The 19,411-nt window shown below is 37.5% G+C and overlaps 1 protein-coding gene across 4 annotated transcripts in view; it reads left to right on the forward strand.

Moving 5' to 3' along the window:
- CCNK (cyclin K) overlaps positions 1–18,373 on the forward strand; it is an 18,599-nt gene extending 226 nt beyond the window's left edge. The window contains exons 2-12 of one of the 4 annotated variants that reach the window (XM_010583927.1): positions 1,518–1,588; positions 1,683–1,949; positions 2,981–3,062; positions 3,661–3,792; positions 4,622–4,727; positions 4,869–4,926; positions 7,255–7,424; positions 9,864–10,150; positions 14,089–14,122; positions 14,812–14,886; positions 17,045–18,373. In XM_010583927.1, coding sequence (XP_010582229.1) covers positions 1,753–1,949; positions 2,981–3,062; positions 3,661–3,792; positions 4,622–4,727; positions 4,869–4,926; positions 7,255–7,424; positions 9,864–10,150; positions 14,089–14,122; positions 14,812–14,886; positions 17,045–17,667 — 1,764 coding nt within the window. In that variant the 5' untranslated portion in view covers positions 1,518–1,588; positions 1,683–1,752 and the 3' untranslated portion in view covers positions 17,668–18,373. Of the gene's footprint in view, positions 1–29; positions 106–1,517; positions 1,589–1,682; positions 1,971–2,980; positions 3,063–3,660; positions 3,793–4,621; positions 4,728–4,868; positions 4,927–7,254; positions 7,425–9,863; positions 10,151–14,088; positions 14,123–14,811; positions 14,887–17,044 lie in introns of those variants that run through there. The other 3 variants (XM_010583928.1, XM_010583926.1, XM_010583929.1) reach the window with 3 other exon arrangements.
- The last annotated feature ends 1,038 nt before the right edge of the window (positions 18,374–19,411 follow it).

Here is a 19,411-nt window from a genome sequence, read left to right on the forward strand (position 1 = left end):
GGGCGGGCGGGCCGGCCGGGTCTGGGAGGAGCTGCACACACCCCCTCGCCGGTTTGGGGGCTGCAGGGCACGGAGCTGGGCTCTCGGTCGGATGGTTCGTCTGAGGTAGGATGTAAAAGAGCAGGGATCGAGCTCCTGAAGTCGTCTCTGTGTTAATGGGGTGCGTAAGAAAGCAGAAGAAGAACTTTTTATTTTTCTTTTTGGTCGCTGCGGTTTGGATCGGGATGCTTGAGGTGGTTCGTTGAGGATGTTGTCGCCTCTGTGGTTTTTATTCCTGATTCTGTAATCAGAAATGCTTTCGCTGCTCGGAGAAGCGGGTCTCGTCGCTTCGGGCGATTTTGGTGTTAAGAGGGTTTTAAACCGTTCAGAGCGTTAGGAAGCAAAATAACTTGTAAGGAAGAAGAACCGTAACAGTTGTAAAAAAAATAGCGCATTGTTGGTAAATGTGATGTGAGCGTGTGGTCGTGGCACGGCGCTCTTTTGTTGGGTCTGGAGATAGTTTTAAGTAGCCATTCACGTATTTGTGACAGAGTTTGGATTGGTCTGTGATCGGTACCATTAGTTGTGAAGGTTCTTCCAAAAACAACGTGGAGCAAGGACAGTTTTCTTTATTCTGAAAAAGAGAAACTTTTTGAATTTGAGCGAGATGCTGATTGCAGGCATCATTTTTTCTGACAGTTGATGTGATCTTTCTTCCGTTTTCAGAAGGGAAACATCTGGGAAACTAACAGCTTAATTTTAAGTGTTTTAAGTTTGGGTCTTCCTCTGACTGTTTTGCTTAGAGCAAATATATTGCATCATATTTTAATCACTCTTTGTAATGCGAACATTTGCAGGTGACTGCAGTAATTTGTGTGTATTATCTGTAGCTTATGGAATTACAGTAAGAGTAGTTTTGTGCCTGAAAGAAATGAAGGCAGCAAGATAGTCTTCATTCTTTACATTGAGGCATGGCTGAACATCAGTCACAACTCAAAGCACCAGAAAGTTGCCTGCAGAGCTTTGTGATGTAAATATACCTACCTGAAGTGCTGGTAAACACAGGAGAGTAGCACACTCTTTGACTGTAATCAACTGCCTTATTTTCCGACAACGTTAGATACCACCTTACTTTACAGACTCACATCAGTTGTCTTGGTCTTGGTATGTGAAAGAACGCTACCTTTTTTTTCTTCAAGTAATACAAGTACAGAACACTTTACAAAGCTTTTTGCCAAGTGGTCGCTGCTATCTTACCAACCAGGGATATTTTCGGGAGACTAAGTATTTAAATTGCCATTCAGACTGACCTAATGAATGTGTTTCGTAGTTATGAACAGCGAGTTGACCCCCCCCAACTTTTCAAATCTTGCTGCTACCATCACTGAATTGCTTTTCCCTATTTTGTGGACAAAGTAGGTGAAAGTTGTTCTACTAAGAAGTAGCAGATATTGTTGATAATGCATTCCTGAAGTTTCTTTATTAAGCAGATAATAGCAAAGATAACCTGTGTCTATTTCTTTGAATTGATTTTGCAGTATATGGGGAGGATTAAGGGCAAGGTTAAACATTACTTGTCTTTGAGCGTAGAAAAAGTCCCTTCCAACGGGTAAGACTAAACACTATTCGTCTTTACTCATCTTTGAGCGGCGAGGGGGAAGTCCCCTCCATTTTTAAAGAAATCGTTTTGTCTTTTCTTAAAGGTTCTGAAGCGACTGTCTGAAGACTTCATTTTTGAAAACTTAAAAAGCAAGAACAATTCTGTTTTAATAAATGAAGGAGAATAAAGAAAATTCCAGCCCTTCTGTAAACTTGGCAAACCTGGACCATACAAAGCCATGTTGGTACTGGGATAAGAAAGATTTGGCACATACACCGTCACAGCTAGAAGGGCTTGATCCAGCCACTGAGGCGCGGTACCGCCGGGAGGGGGCCAGATTCATATTCGATGTGGGGACACGTTTAGGGCTGTATCCTTTGAACTCATGTTGGTATGAAATGTCTTTATGAATGGGAGTTTTCAGAATAAAATGTACAAGAAATGTCATGTGTTTAGTTAGCTGTTCAATTGTTTCTTAATCATTAATCAAAAATGTTTTTGAGTTTACTTGCCTTTTGATGTACTGTGTTCCTACACAGTTTTTATCCATTCATTGGATAAACAAGGTTTCAACGGAACCATTTTAGCAATAGAGAAGTAAGGTGATACAGACTTGCCAATTAAGGATAACTTTTGGTAGTTAGGGAAGTCAGTCTCTTACTACATGAATCTACGTAACTTCTCAAATTTTGCATTTTGCATTCATTTGTCTACCTGTTTTGAGGTATATATCTGAGGCTTCTAACCTCTGGGGTTTTTTTTTAGTTCAGGTTGGGATTTACAACTCTGTATATATTAGTAAGTTCTCCTCACTGTCCCACTCTCTCACAGACTGCCACTTAAACTTTTTGCTTCCTATATTCCTATGCTTTTTTTAATCTTCTCAGTTCTTTGTTTAATAAAATGTGTTGAAGATAAAATTTTACTCTTCTCTTTAAAGAGAAGAGTAGGGAGCATGTTCAGATTTTATTTGTATTTGTAGGTGTGAATAGTTAGTAACTTTCCTCCACACCAACACTTTAATGTGAAGTGATAATTGTTCTGTTTCTTCAAAATACCTGCTGCTGGTTTTGACCTTCTCTGAAGCAGGTATGGTTTAACACGAGGATGACATTGTGTGAATCCTGCTATAAACATGATTGGGACTTCACAGGCTTCCAATAAATGCTCTAGATATCAACTTCATCTGGGCTGAATCATAGTACTTACACAGTCTTGAGGGGTTTTGTGGCTTTTTTTTCTGAAGCTCCTGTTTTACTGGCCATTTTTTCTAACTGGTCATTGAACAAACAGTTAGGTACTTGAGGTACTCGAGACAGCAGAATGTATCTTTTCCTTTGTGCATGTTTGGTTTTAAATTTGGTTTGTGCCCTGTTTGAAAGTCCTTATTCTGCACCACAGACATTATGATACTCTAGCAACCGGAATAATTTATTTCCATCGGTTTTATATGTTTCATTCCTTTAAACAGTTCCCAAGATATGTAAGTATTTACAGTATTGATGACTTAATATAATGATTGCACCAGCCATGGACTATTTGAAATGGTGATAAGTCACTTGGGTACTACTGCTGGCCACCACTCTGAATGATGAAAAATCAGCATTTATCTTTTGATCATTACAATTTAAAATACACTGTTCTTGCTTGTTTACACATTTCTGTTTATGCTTAGAAGCATATTTATATTGACATTGCAGTTATGTCTTGCTGATACCATTCTTTAGAAAGAGTAACAGCTATAGTTCTGGTGCTCCTGTATTGGCTAAAAGAAAAAGAGCAGTGTAATACCATCTTAAAACTGCTTGGCAGACTATGCTGAGCCAGGACAAATTCTTTGGGTTTCTGACCTTGAAGTAAAGTTGTATAAAATGGACGGTCCTCCAAATTTTGTATTTTTCCTTTGAGAAAGTAAAAGCTTAAATTAACACTAAAATAAAATCAGAAATTAATATGCTCATTAAGTCTTTCTTGGGAAACTTCTACAGAACTGTTAATGGAAACTGACAGTGCTTTTACAGTGCTATACTGTATTGCACATCTACATGCAGACAACTTTTTGAAAGCACTTTCTTTTTTAGGTGACAGGAGCCTGCTGTCTCTTCCTGGCAGGAAAAGTTGAAGAAACACCTAAGAAATGTAAAGATATAATTAAAACAGCTCGTAGCTTGCTAAATGATGTACAGTTTGGACAGTTTGGAGATGACCCAAAGGTAAAAATACTCATGTTGAAATTTATTTCATCTTATTGTACTCCAGCAAAGTGGCATACATTCATTAGAGCACTAGCTGATTTTCAGTTGTTCTAAATAAAATTATATGTTCAGCATGCATTTATGGCTCTTTTGGGTAATGTGATAGGTAACTAAGAAAATAATTCTTTCTAATACAAGTAGCTATGGGAGCCTACTGGGATGATAATTTGCATTAAAAGTTTACATTTGATTTCATGTAAATTCTGGTGTTATTTTGGAAATTAAAGTAAATTCAAGTAATTCCGGTCAAAGCTGGGAATGTCATCAAGACATAAATCATATTTGACAGTCTTAATGTTGTTTTAGGAAGCAATTAATAGCAAATTTTAAGTCAAGTAATAGAACTACATCTCAAAAGTATTGAGAAACTTCCTGTTTAGAGTATTTGACTTAGCAAAACTATGGTTCTCTCAAAATTTGCGTATTATAAATAGCAGAAGGATCTGAAACTTGGGAGAGAAATGTGGTGAGAGCTTACCTTTTTGTTGTGATTTTGTATGTTTGGTACTTTCGTGCTGTGTCTGGTTCAGTTCTTTCCTTCATGGAGCAGAAGGAATTTTAAACACCACATCCCCTCTCCTGACAAATAAAACTGAAGAAAAAGTATCTGGGTTTAAAATAATCTTTTAAGTTGGAGAGATTTCTGTTCTCCTTGGAAACAAACCCTAATCAAGCAGAAGCAAAGATGTTTGCCTGGAGATGCTATGCAGTCATGCTTTATACCAGCATAAAATATTTGTAAGTAAAAGAAGGAATAATATTGTGGTTACCTTGTAACATTCTCTAGGAAGAAGTGATGGTTCTTGAAAGAATCTTACTACAAACAATAAAGTTTGATTTGCAAGTGGAACATCCATACCAATTTCTTCTCAAATATGCCAAACAACTCAAAGGTAAAATATTACAGGGTGAGCAAGTAATGCCTGTTATTAATTTTCAGAAATTAGTGTATATTAACAGTGCAAGAATATTCTATTTCAAACTGTTTGTCCTTCCTAATTTTATTTCTTACAACTTTCCTGATTGTTTTTCAGGAGACAAAAATAAAATTCAAAAACTGGTTCAAATGGCATGGACGTTTGTCAATGACAGGTAAGATAATTCTAGGAAACCTTTTGAAAGTGAAATACTTACTGTTGCTTACTTTATTCTGGGATTAGATATTTCTTTGACAAATGTTTATGTTTTCTGCTTGTTATATGTTTTCTTTCTTTCAGTTTTTCTTTGCATCATTGCCATGATAGTTCCATTGAGCAGGGAATCTAGGATTAGTATAGAAGGAGACCATTAAGACCTTTGCAATTTTGTGGTAATGATTTAGTGCTGCGTTAAAAAAAAGATGCTGTTTGAAAGGGCCAAACCAAATTATAGATCTCTGGGATAGAAGCTGGCTTCTTGCCCAGTCTAAGATATATGTGGCACATACTGAGACAGGAAGGTAACTTCGCAATTCCATCATGTTCGTCAATGTTTTTTTGTTTTTTTTAAAGCGATGTTTTGGTAATAGTAAACTAGCCATTAAATTCAGTGATGAATACAGGTTTTAGCGCTAGCTTTACAATTTCTTGAATAATGGATTTGCAATACAAGGATCGCATCAATTAATAGGAGTGTGTGTAGAAGCACTTTTCGTGTATTGGAAAAAAACCAAAACAAAACAACTTGATAGGCTTTAGTCTTGATAAGGAGGATTCTACAGAGCTAGGCAAGTTAATTCACCAAGGACGGTTAAATGTAATTTTTAATCTCCATAGCAAACCCTTAAGAAAACGTGTAAGTGGCCTGACTATTCAGAAGTGCTAAATACATTGCTTTCAGTCATACCTACAGTAGTAGAATACCATTAAAAAAGAGGTGCATTTTTATTCTTATGCCTTATTTGAAGTAGCCCCATGTGGCTCCAAATTCTGTAGATAGCACCTAAACTCTCCAAATTAATTTGAGCAAAAGGTTGCTTAGTGAGATGTTTACTTCAGCTGCTGTCAGTCTTGCAGGTGATGATTCGACAGGTGGAACAAAAATGTGGCTTGACTGTCACTGTTAAGTTTGTCAGGGAAAACTTATGTTATTTATCCATCAAACTTTGGACTGTACTTGGAATTAGATGGTGTTTAATAATTGAAGAAATTTAATAATTAAAAAAGCTGCACTTCAGGAAAACATTAGTATGAAGTTGGAGTGATTGTTTCAAATAATACTTATCTCTGTTTTTGAGAGGCTGTCTTGTGCTTACTTAATAGGCACCGTATTAGAAGTGTACTTGTTTTCTAGGATCCTGGGAAAATAATTCTGTACTTTGCAGTATAGGCCTTTAGAATAGGGGGTTCTGTGCTTACACAGCTGCAGTACACCCCCCAAGTAAATGTCATGAAATTAATAATAAGAAATCAGTGTTTTAAGAGCTAGTTCTTTTGTCTTTTACTGTTTACTGCTGACCTGATTCTGCCAGTGTTTAAGTATCCCACTGGCCTTCAGTTACATGTAGCCCACTGGAGTGAAAATGGATTTAAACCACTGCCTAGGGTACTATTTTGATGCATTTAAAGACATAATAATGAATTAATCAGCCAATTTGCAGAAACTTAACTGGTGAGCTGGATCTAAAATTCTTTAAGCAGATCCTATGTTACAGAATCTATGAAGGAAAAAGAAAGAAAAAAGGGAAAAACAAATTTTGTCATTTAAAATTAATATCAGGAAACAGTAACTGATTATGACAGGAACTTAGTCAATGTCAATAATACCAATAATATCAGTTATTTTAGCATTAGCTTTAACGAAGGCTATTCAAGAGAACGTTTTACAGTTTTTGCAGCTTGATCTCAAACTTGCGTCGTGCTTGACAAGTTGCTTTACAAGTTCATGTTGGCTGTTCGGGGCGGCGGGGGGGAGTTATTTAGTACTTGTTTACATTTTATTGAAAAACCTTTGGACGCTCTTAAAATGCAGATGTGGGCATCATTCCCTAACCAGTGTAATGCAGTGACAGCACACTTGTGTAGCAGCAAACATGAATTCTGTATTTAGTTAACCCTACAGGTAGAACTACAGTGGAATGTAGCTGCTCAAACCTGGAATATAATGCTGTCTTTTCCCTCTTCTTCCACACCCTTATAGTGTTAGGTTTTCTATTTTTAAACTCCAAACTTGATGTTCCTATGTGGTGTGTTGCTTCTGTAGGCGTATGCCCTCTGTATTATCTGTGTAAAATTACCTTGTTTCATGATAGCAATAGTGCAGAAACACTTTAGTTTTGTAAACTCTTTTGCTTAACAAGGCCCTTAACATCTCAGACAATTTTAATTAAAGTGTGGTGGGATTTTTTACCCTGTTAATTATAGCTGTCGTGCATTGAAGTGTTGTACTTTGACAATCAGAATTGTCTTCAGGGTTGTGTTTTGGTTTTTTTTTATATTCCAGTCTCTGCACTACACTGTCACTACAGTGGGAACCTGAGATCATAGCTGTTGCAGTTATGTACTTAGCAGGCCGTTTGTGTAAGTTTGAAATACAGGAATGGACGTCAAAACCAATGTACAGACGATGGTGGGAGCAATTTGTCCAAGATGTTCCTGTTGATGTACTGGAAGGTATGAAAAACATTTGCCATAAAGAGAGAGGAGTATTTCCTTTAACTGTGTGACCTAGGTCATAAGTAAATGCAAATTGCTTTCTATTTAGGTTTTAGTAAAAATAATCATGTGTAGAGTATGTAACTTGGATCATATGTGCTATGCCTTAACTGGGTTTTAAATTAAACTTATTAGACTGGCTTAGTCTGGAAGCTTATTTAGTTATCATGATTAGTCTTCTAGTCAGTATTTGCTTTATGACTTGTTTAGTTTATAACACGGATAATTAGCTGCTAAATTGTCATGGTGTGCGTTTTCTATTTTTTTAATGATTCCCTTCTCCCCATTTTAAATAAGCAGCTCTACAAACACTGGAACTAATGGAGCCTGGTTTCCAGTAGTTTTCTCATTGATGATTGACCTCTTTAACCAAATTATGCTAGGTTATTTGGGTTTTTTTACGGTGTACCACGACTGAGGAACAGATTGTGGGGGTGAATTCTGGGGTGTGTGTGAATTCTGGTAGGGGATGAATTATGGATCTTTTTCATCAATACAGATATCTTAGTACTATTCCTTTTGTGTGTATATATTGCTCATATTTACCTGTTGCTTGCCCTCTTGAGGGAGAGAACCCCAGGAAGTTAATAAAATAAAGCAGGACCTTTCTTGACTCTTGTTAAGTAAATTGTGGTTATGTGGCCACTAATTTGTCTTCATTAAAATTTTTACTGACTGACCTGGTACAAATGTCAGGCTAAGCATACTTCTAGTTCCGTAAATTGCTTTAGAGACCTTCTTTAAAAATCGATGCTTGTCACAATCTGGCATTGGGTTCTATGGAATTTTTAAGTGAAACAGTATGTGTTGCTGTTCAGGTGGTTTAGCCTTTGTTGCTCTTAGAACTTTCAGGTGAATACCCTACAGTTCTGATGATTTCTTAAATGGTTACCTGTTCTGTTTGTATTACAGTTTTTTTCAGAGTCCCTTCAGTTTCTGATAGATCCGCTGCTGAATCCTTGTCAAAGAGGGTTGTAGAATGGAATCTCTCTCCAGTTTCTGCTACTGCATTAGTGAATGTTCATGGAAAAAACTCATTTAGCTTTTCTAGAAAGGTTTTCTTTTCCTTGAGTGCTGCTCTTGCACCTGGTTATCAGTTGGTCCTACACATTTTCTTACAGACTTTTAGCTCCTAATGTGTTGGAAAAATAATTTAGTACTAGTCCTTTACTTAGTTTCCTGAAACTTTTTTGACTGGCCTAACTAGACATGTATGTTTTAACATACAATCTTTCACCCACTTTCTTACTGTATTACTGTCCTGTTGTTACATGGTTACCTGGCTCTCCAAGCACACAATAATGACATAGAGTGTATTAATACCAAGACACTTTGTTCTTCTTCTGGAAGGAGTGCTATAGAATCATAGAATCTTTTGGGTTGGAAAAGACCTTTAAGATCATCAAGTCCAACTGTTAACCTTAACAGTGCCAAGTCCACCACTAAACCATGTCCCTAAGCACCACATTTACCTGTCTTTTAAATACCGCCAGGGATGGTGACTTAACCACTTTCCTTGGCAGCCTGTTCCAACACTTGACAACCCTTTCGGTGAAGAAATTTTTCCTAATATCCAATCTAAATCTCTCCTGGCACAACCTGAGGCCATTTCCTCTCATCCTATGGCTTGTTACTTGATAGAAGAGACCAACACCCACCTCGCTACAACCTCCTTTCAGGTAGTTGTAAAGAGCGACAAGGTGTCCCCTCAGCCTCTTTTTCTCCAGGCTTAACAACCCCGGTTCCCTCAGCCGCTCCTCATAAGCCTTCTGCTCTAGACCTTTCACCAGCTTCATTGCTCTTCTTTGGACATGCTCCAGCACCTCAATGTCTTTCTTGTAGTGAGAGGCCCAAAACTGAACACAGCACTCGAGGTGTGGCCTCACCAGTGCCCAGTACAGGGGGATGATCACTTCCCTGCTCCTGCTGGCCACACTATTTCTGATACAGGCCAGGATGCCGTTGGCTGCCTTGGCCACCCAGGCACACTGCTGGCTCATATTCAGCCGGCTGTCGACCAAAACCCCCAGGTCTTTTTCTGCCGGGCAGCTTTCCAGCCACTATTCCCCAAGCCTGTAGTGTTCCATGGGGTTGTTGTGACCCAGGCACAGGACCTAACATTTAGCCTTGCTGAACCTCATACAGTTGGCCTCAGCCCATCAGTCCAGCCTGTCTAGATCCCTATACATCTATATATTGTTCAGCATAGGCAGAAGAAACTCAGAAATGCAAGTATAAATTGAAAAATAGTGTGTTTTAAAAAAGTCAAGTAATATTTGCAATGAATTCTTCTGAAGTTGATGTCCAGTAAAAAGCTTAGTTGATAATTGTGTATTAAATATACACTTGCATGTTAATGGGGGTATAATCTTTTGGATTTTTTTTTTTTTTTTTAAGACATCTGTCATCAGATCCTGGATCTATACTCACAGGGAAAGCAGCAAATGCCTCATCATACTCCTCACCAGTTGCAGCAGCCACCATCTCTTCAATCTACACCCCAGGCACCTACAGTACAGCAATCGCAGCAGTCCCAGAGTTCAGAGCAATCACAGACTCAGCAGCAAAAAGAGTCACAACAGTCAGCACAACAACAGCAGCAGCAGCAGCAGCAAACACAAGCACAGCAATCTAAAAAGCCCTCTCCCCAGTCAAGTCCTCCTAGACAGATTAAAAGACCAGCAGTAAGTTTAACTTTGAACTTTAACTTGCGTTTTATTTTCAAGCTGATCTGATGTCCAGTTGATTTAAAGGCTGCAGTGTGCAGCAGACTGCGGTTAGCTTTAAGCATGAGCCTAGTAATTAATTTTGTATGATAGACTTCTGTTGGCTATGTGGCAGGTATGTTAGTGTAGAACAGCCTTTCCAGTTTTGGCATACCGCATTCTTACTGCACTTGAGGCAAAACCAGTGGAGAGACTTTTAAGTCAGCATGAGCTATGAGGGTTCTAATTGTTTGTGGTTCTGTGCTATCAAATTTTCTTTTTGCTATTAAGCAGGCTTGTTTTAGGGAAGGCCTCTTGTGTCATACATGAATGTAGAGATGTGCACAGTGATGATGAAGACATTATTCGACTCTCTGGTCTTTGATTACAAATATAAGAGAATGGTGACTTCTAAAAGTATGTCAAAATTCTTAGAAAAAGTCTTTCAAAATGATCAAATAACAGTGGAAGCCTATAAATGCATCATACATTAAAGTCTCACTTTGTATTATCACCTCATCATTGACAATAAGAAGGTACACTGGCAGTTGGATAATATCACAAGTACTCCGAGTGCTTTTCCACAGTCATCAAGTTCAAATGAAGCTTTCAGACTTTAATTTACACTTTTTGTGGTTTTTTTTCTCACTTGCAAGTTATAAAAAAAAAAAAAAGTGTTAAAGTGTTACCCAAATCTTCTTGCATGTACTTAGTAAGAAGAGTGCCTTCAGAAGTAAAATCTTTGCAACAAGTCCATTTAGGAAGTAAATTCTGTACAGCTTTTACAGCTTTTGCTCTAATTTGTAATTAATGCATGCCCAAACCAGAGAACAGACATCAAGAGGAAAAAAAAAAACAACCAAAAAGCCAGGAAAAAGCAACAAATGATAGAATGAAATGGAATTGGAAGAGTGCGGCATCTTTATAATAGCAGCCTCCCAAAAAAGAGAAAAAATGAACTCTGTAAAACATTGGTCTTGTAATTGCAAAATATAGCCTGAAATATGTAGTTCTTGCACTGAACTTTAGAGTTATTCAGCATAGAAAGCTGATAAAATGTGTTAATTAGCTTGAAAGTTGGGAGAAGTCTTTATAGGTAATGCGTATTTCTTTTCATACTTTTTCTGCTATCAGCACAAATTCTGCTTGGGTTGTCAGATCTGTAGGGCAGGGAACTTTTCTTATTTTTCTTTAGCAAAAATGTCTGGGGCAGTTTGGCATATCAGAAACTGTAAATAACAACTTGGATTTTTCTGCGTGTGTCCATCTGACTGTAAGTTGTTATGAATGCTTGTTCATTCATGTGAAGGCTCTACCTCTACAGTACTACTGATTTCACCTCATCCCGTGTTAATGAGCTACCTCATGGAAAAAAGTGATGCCTTTTGCATGAATAGTATCTGTTGTTCTTTAACAAATGCCTCTGGTCAAGCCCTCAGAGCAACTTGCCTTTTCTTGAAATTAAGTTTGAGGTTCATCACCTAATAATTAAGGAATTGAATAGTACAGATAAAAAGGTAAGTCCTGGTGCCCTGTAGGCATCCAGAAAAAATAAAAAGCAAAGCATGACTCAGTAGGGTTTTTGTAGGAGAACAGCACAAACAGCATGAATTTGAGAAAAGCAAATGATCTGAAATCTTTCTTTCTCAAGAAAGCAGTCTAGGAGAACAAGATGTATAGTGATTGAAAGATTTACTTGGTGCTTCTAAAATGTTCTTCAGTTAGATGTACCATAAACCTTACTTAAAATGTTTGCCCCATTCTATAAATAGGGCTTTGCATGACTTGTTTTTTGGTTTGTACAGAATATAAATACATTGTTCCTGGAGGCCAGATTTTCCATTTACAATGAACTCTTATAACTCCATTACCTTCTGCTGAGCCAAGATACTTTCAAGCAGCTGAGGCATTGGCCCATGACTTACAGACCCATACCAGATGTCTAAAGCATCTGCAGATCCTCTACATCTCTGGTGGTGAAGAGCACTTGAACATTCAGTTGACTTCACTAAAAATATACTGGTGAATCATTAGTTGTAAATAATATATTTAGTTTGATTAAACTAGAAATTGTTAGTGGGAACAATTTTAATGCACATAGAAACAGCACTAAAGGAACAGTTCTGTTGTGGTATGGATTGAGCTTATTATGAAAGTACTAAATAACAATCAGCATGCTAATAAATAATGTTGACCCTTGGATGTCATGGCTGGAGCAATACAAACTACAGTGCAGTAGAAGGACCAAAAGAAAGCTCATCTCTATTTTAGCAGCTGCCATTATTAGAGAAGTGATTTAAACTTTTATAGGCTTTGATTTTGTTGCTTCTTGATATTTTTTTTTTTCCTTCAGCATAAATACAGCTTAAACTGATGTTTGGTTTTCTGTCTGCTTGTTCCATTCTAATGTACCTCAGTGACGTTATTTTCTGAACATTGCTCCATGTTAACAAATGCACAATAATTTAATTGCTTGCCACTTGAAGTGATCAACTGACTTCGCAGAATGAGTGATTTTTTGGAAATGTTGCATAGTGGAGACTTGCTTCTATTTGAAAGTGCAGGGAGATCTGATGTTTGCATGCAGTTTTACAGACAAGGAATTTAGTGCTAGAAAATCGAGAGAGGACCACCCAAGTAAAATGAAGGCAGCAGATGAGTCTGTGAGAGTCACCAAGAAAAGTATGTATGTTTGGAATGGGAAGATAAAATAAAGATTGTCCTTAAAAAGCAGGAAGGCAGCCAGAAGGTGACTGGAGATGCATTGAAATGACTATCAAAGCAGTATAAGAACGAGGTAGCCTCAGGCAGGCCTTGGCCAAGTCAAGCAAAAATCTTGAGAATATTCATCAGAATTAAGGAAAATTCATTGTTCACGTTGGAGTGAAATATATGTCCGTTCTTGCTGTGGAAATTAAAGTGATGGGAACTGAGCAACAGTTTGTGAAGGTAAAGCCCCTAGAGGTAAATAGTCCCTTAAAAAAACCCTTTCATTCAAAAGCTATGTACTGTACCCCTCTGACTTTTATCATTAATTTTAAATACATTTGTAACTAAGCTTATTGTATTTAAAATTTCAGTTAGTTTCTCTGCTTTTTTCAAAGACCATCAGCTAGCCATCTTAGTTGGACTAAGTAAGCTGGAGAGATTTTTCTTACTCCCTTGTCTGTGATTCTTTAAAACATCACAACAAAACGGCAAAAACAAAACCCCAACCAAAAACTTGCGATTGGAAGGATGATGTGAGGTTTTGGGGGTTTTGCTCAGTGTGCATGAATTTTTCTTCTGGCGTAACATTTGGCTTTTATACAATGCTTTCCATCTGAAGGCTTCTGAAATGTTTTACACTGAGCAACACTTTCACTGCCCTCCTGTCCTGGTAAATAAAGCATAAAGGCCTGAAGTGATTTTGGCAAAGGTTGAATGGCAGGTCAAAGCAGAATCAGGAACAGAGGCCAAGTCTCTTGCTTTCAGCTCAGTGAGCAGTGTACCAGACCATGACGTATGTGCAGTAGATGATAAATAAATTAAACGAGATGTAATACTCAACAGTGAGAACAGCAGGAAATGCTGTATCTAAAATAGCTGCTATTTTTTCAGTCTTTTCATTCTGCCAGTTAAGCTGGGCTTTCCCAATGTGATTTGCCTTTGTTCAGTGTTTGTGTTGCATCTGTCTAAAGAGACTGGACATTATTAACCTCTTAATAAAAATATAGGAACAAATAAAGGGGTTGTCCTGCTTCCTTTTACGGGAGGGAGGAGGAAACTGGTTCTGAGTTGGAAACCGGTTCTGGTTTAGTCAGATCTACAAAAGCTCTTCAGCAGGCTGTAAGTTGTTTCTATTTTGCTCGCTCATTACCATTTTAAAATGCTTTGTATTTTGCAATGGTCTTTTTTTTTTTTTTTTTTTTAAACAGGCTGTATCTCCAAAAGAAGAAACAAAGACATCAGGTATTTGTATTGCTTTCATTTTACTATTTTAACCAGAATAAGTCATTTGCTGACATGTGCTTAGTTTGTTTGCTTACAGGCTTGGCAGTTCTAAACTATTTTGATCCTAATAATGTGTCTTTAAATATATACTGTAACTATTTTTAAAATGTTCCTAGCTGCAAAACTTGAAAAAATGGAGTATAACTGTGCCCCAAGAGTCCCTTGATACAATCTGTACGGTAGAAGTCTTGCTAAACTACTTGACTCTCAATTTATAACTCCATGCATCATTTAGAGTAGTTCTTCAGCAAGCTGTGGGACCTTGAAGTGACTGAAGGTACCATGTCATTAAATAGCTGCACTAATAAGTCATCTGTTGGTAATCAGTGACATTTGTAATTGGTTGTTGGCATGGCTGCCAGTAAAAGGCATTTTGTATCAATATATAGTCTAGCTTAAGAAATGTTTCGCTGCATAGCTTGAACTTGTAGGCATGTGTTCCTTTGGAAGACTTGTACGTGATACTTGATGCCACTTCATTTATACAAAGGTCTTGATTTTAGTTTTCTTTATTAAACATACCTAGTATATAGGATTTCCACTGTACTTTTGTATATGATATGGTAATCATTAGTATGAGACTAGAGTTGGAATTTGGAAAATATTGCAGAGCAATAGCCAATTAGGAACTTCCAAATGTTTTTCAGAACCACCACCACCATCTAAAATTCCTAAAATTGAAACTTCACATCCACCAATACCTCCTGCACATCCACCTCCAGGTAAGCTTTTATTTTCTTAAACACATTTACTCTTGCCGTTAATTGCCTTGCTTTTCATTCAGATGGTGGTAACGGTGTGGGGGCAGGGGTTGTAGCCTTAATTAATCAGCTTGGCAAGTAAAAGCATTTCCAGACAGAAGCAAAAAAGTTATGATGGAAACAAGACTACATTAGGTGGACAAAGGCAAAACAAAGCTGTGACTGTTAAAGGCCTAGAAGACTAAAACTAATTGTCACTAGCAGGCAAAAAGGGACTTATAATATGGCATCTGCCATCCTTTTGAGAACATATTACTAGAGGAGCTTCCAACTGTCCTGTAGAAGTCCTCCATGTTACATCTTTAGTATAGAAATTCTGCAGGTGTGTAACTTCTAAACAATAAGGGGGATACTTTCTTTGCTGTGTCGCAAAAGAGGACTTTCATCTGCCAGAGAACTTTAACACTGCACACATGCCTTATGTTTGCAAAATAAACTGTACTGTAGTAAAAATGTGCTTCCAGCACCTTGATGCATTAGCTGTCCTTCCAGTGACCCTTAAATATGACATAAATATTTTATAGACCATGGTCCATAATGTAAGTGTAAGATGACAGCTTCTAACAGGGAACTACAAGAGAGAAAAACAGTCCTCTGAAATACAGTAGGACCATTTTTCCTGCTTGTTAAAAATCTAATTAAGAAGGGAGGGGTTCTTCTAAATATCATGTTCATTATTCCTTCAGTTGTTAAATCTTGAATGCTCATCTTGCATCCAGAATGATTCTGAAAATGAGCAAATGGGGAAATTATTGCCTGCTATAATTTAGGAGCTGGAAGTTATTGAAATCATAGGTATCACAGCCAGCATACCCACCTTGCATGATACAATTATGTAGCTGTCCTAGGGGACAATTTTGCTGTTAAAATTATTACTGCTTAGATAAGGTAAATCCTATTTAGGCAGGTAATGAATTTGTTTCCCTTGTTATCTAAAAATCTTCCTCTTAGATTTTCTTTATACAAGCAAATCATTGTATAAGCACTGAAAGATTTTAAGAACAGTCTTTAGAGGCCAGCTCTTGTCTTTTGGGGCTCTGAGGAAGAATCAGGTGAAAACTAAGAATGTTTATTGATCAAATGAATAGAAGTACTAGAAGGAGGATTTATCTCAAATTCCGTTTAGCGTTGTCAGTTTAGTTGTTGCATGTCACTGGAAATGACTGCCCTGTATCTGCTTCTAAATAGCTTTTCTTAGTGAACAGTTTTAGATGTTTATATATACAAGCAAGGTGGATGTCAAGATGGCCCAAACTCTTTTGTTGGGTATTTTAATACTGACTGTATGACCATACAGAGATGTTGCCATTAGGTCAGTCGTCTTATTGTGGTATTCCTTACTTCATAATGTCCGCATTAAGAGGAAAAACAAAACAAAAAATTAAGATTCTTATTTAAAGAGATGACAGCTTAAAGCATGTTCTTCCCAGAAATGGCCAAGTATAATTCTGTAAAATTCTGACCTTTTTATGAACTTCCCCAGACTGTCAGGTACTGACTTCCCTGAAACTAATCAGTGGAACAAAGCTGATCAGATTTCATGTCCCAAGCAATCTATTGCACTGTCTTACCCTCCAGTTTTCTTTTTTCTTTCTTTTGGTAAACAGGTTTAGAACTGAGTGTTAAAGACTTGAGACTTTGGCCTGTATTCTCAAATAGTATTTCCCACCATGGGAGGCAAGTGAAGTGCAGAGGGTTTTCCACCTCCTGGAGTATAAAAGAGGTAGAAAGGAGGCCTGGACTAAAGAAGATTGAAGCACTGATCAAAAGATTTTTGGTATCTTGGGTCCCACGACTTTTTAAATCTGCTAGTTGTGATTCTGTCCATCCAGTCTGCTAATTTCTGCTGATTGTAGAACAATATTTAAATTATAAGAAAATAGTAATAAGAAAAGATGTATTTAACTCTTCGAATGGGAAAAGCTAACCTTGGAGCTTTGTTAGGCAGCTTAGTTATTTTCTAGTGCCATAAGAAGGTCTGACTGGATACCATATGGCATTCAGAGACTTAGAGAATTGAGTCCTCTTTTGATATGTTAACTGGAAGAAAAATGTAAAGTATTCAGAAGCTGTTATTGCCACTATCCTTCAAAAAAATAAATTAAATTTTCTTTTCCAGAGCGCAAGCCTCCTTTGACAACTGCAGTTTCAATGGGAGAAGCAGAGCAATCTACTACTGTGGACTCAGTAGATATGCCAAAGGTCCAGATTCCTCCCCCTGCTCATCCTGCCCCAGTACATCAACCTCCCCCTCTGCCACATCGTCCCCCGCCCCCACCCCCTACCAGTTATATTACAGGGATGTCTACTACAAATTCTTATATGTCAGGGGAGGGTTATCAAAGTCTTCAGTCAATGATGAAAACAGAAGGACCAACTTACGGAGCTTTACCACCGGCCTATGGACCACCAACTCATCTACCATATCATCCGCATGTCTATCCTCCCAACCCTCCACCACCAGTTCCACCCCCACCCCCTACTTCATTCCCCCCACCCAATATTCCACCTCCTACTCCTGGATATCCTCCTCCACCTACATACAACCCTAACTTCCCACCTCCAAGACTGCCTCCAACTCATGCAGTACCACCTCATCCACCTCCAGGGCTGGGAATGCCACCAGCTAGTTACCCCCCGCCTACTGTTCCCCCAGGTGGACAGCCACCTGTACCACCTCCAATTCCACCACCTGGTATGCCACCTGTAGCAGGACTTGGACGTGCTACATGGATGAGATAGCATGAGGTAATTGGCTCGATATCCCTTTATGTTGACTAGGCAGGAGTAGCTAGCCAAAACCTACTTTGTAAAGATGAAGAGGAGGGTAATTTGTATAATTTAGATGAAGAAATGAGGAGGTGAAATGAAAATTTAGCTGATCTGTTTGCAGCATTGTTTATGGTGAGTTATATAGGCTTCTAGATTTTAATCAGCTTTGCAGTATCTATTCTAACTTTATACATTTGACTTAAGTTTAAATTGTCTTGAGTTACTCCAGCACTGGATTACTTTGTACTAGCAAAACCAGCCATATTGGCTCAATTATATCAGTAAGAAGAAAATTTCCTTCTAGAAATCAGTGCCTATTTTTGAGTATCAAAATAGCCAGATACCATGAAATTTGATCTATAATAAGAAACTTCATTTTTAGTAATAATTAAAACAACACGATGTCAAGCATAAAAGCTACTTTATTTAAGAGAGATTCTGAATGCTAGCTGACTGGAATCATTTTTGAGGTGTTTGCCTTGCTGATATTTTTGTTTGGAATGTACTGGTATCTTAAAGTATTGTATGTTTACACCTATTTGCAAATTCCTGTACATAATATATATATTTTCTAAGTGTGAAAGTCTGAATGTAACAACCTACTGTGATGTACAACCTGGTTATAAATGGGACTACTTCGTTCACATCTACCCAAATAAAATTGATTCTGAATTTAGTGGATTTCCAGTTTTTTTCAATTAGTTCAGAATTCATAACTATGGTACTTACTGCAAGATATTTCAGGGGTGGTCTCCCAAATCTTATTCATCAGTTTATTTAAAAAGAATGTATTTTATTTTATTCAACTAGAAGTATACACTATCACAATCAATCTCTTACTTCATTTTTACTAAAATATTTCAAATGAATGTTTTACACACATTATCAAAAAAATCTGTACTATTACTTTCCCTCCCCAAAAAAGCCAGAGTGGTTCAATAATAGGTAAAAACGCGTGCTAAGGTCTAAAGAATTTTGCTATATACACAACAGCAGGTGCTAACTTTTCCAGTTCTTTGTAAATCATATACAGAAAATATAGCAGGGCTGTAAGATCACAGGTTTAACAGAAATCAAACTTTAAACTGATTTCTAAAGCAGCACAAATAGACTTTCCCCACATTATGAAAAATATACAATTTTATCACTTTACAGTCATGCACTTTGAAAAAGATCAGTAGTACTCTTCCCCCACAGTTTCTAAAAAGATAAAAGGTCACTTTAACACTGATTTCTTTTAATATCTAATATTTGGATAAAAATGTGCCATTCTCAAACAAGGTTGTGCTCAGCAGTCTTAATCAAGGTGCAAAGAGCCAACTGAAGCTGGTTATACTGCAGCATTTCAGAAACTGTTACAGAAATGCCGCTTACTTCAGTCACTCCAACAAAAGGATGTGATTTCGCTTTCTTTAAGCAAGCAAAGTCCATCTGTAAACAGTGGATGCTTTCTTTGCCAGAGGATTGCAGAACCCAGGGCTTCAATCTTGAGGAAATTAGCTTGGACTATTGCCCCAAATATATCAATTTAATGGCCGCTATTTCAAGGGATGCTCCCCTCCAACTTAATGTACAAAGCTCCTTGGGTAGTTTTCACTGAAGACTTAGCGCATAAGTAAGTGAATTTAAATATGCATATAAAACATCTTTTTAGACAACTGAAAATTCAGCACCCAAGTCATCCTGTAAAGTCATTGAGCGTCATTTTACTCCA

This window comes from Haliaeetus leucocephalus, unplaced genomic scaffold (genome assembly GCF_000737465.1).
Source record: "Haliaeetus leucocephalus isolate CR32 unplaced genomic scaffold, Haliaeetus_leucocephalus-4.0 Scaffold932, whole genome shotgun sequence".
Taxonomy (NCBI): Eukaryota; Metazoa; Chordata; class Aves; order Accipitriformes; family Accipitridae; genus Haliaeetus; species Haliaeetus leucocephalus.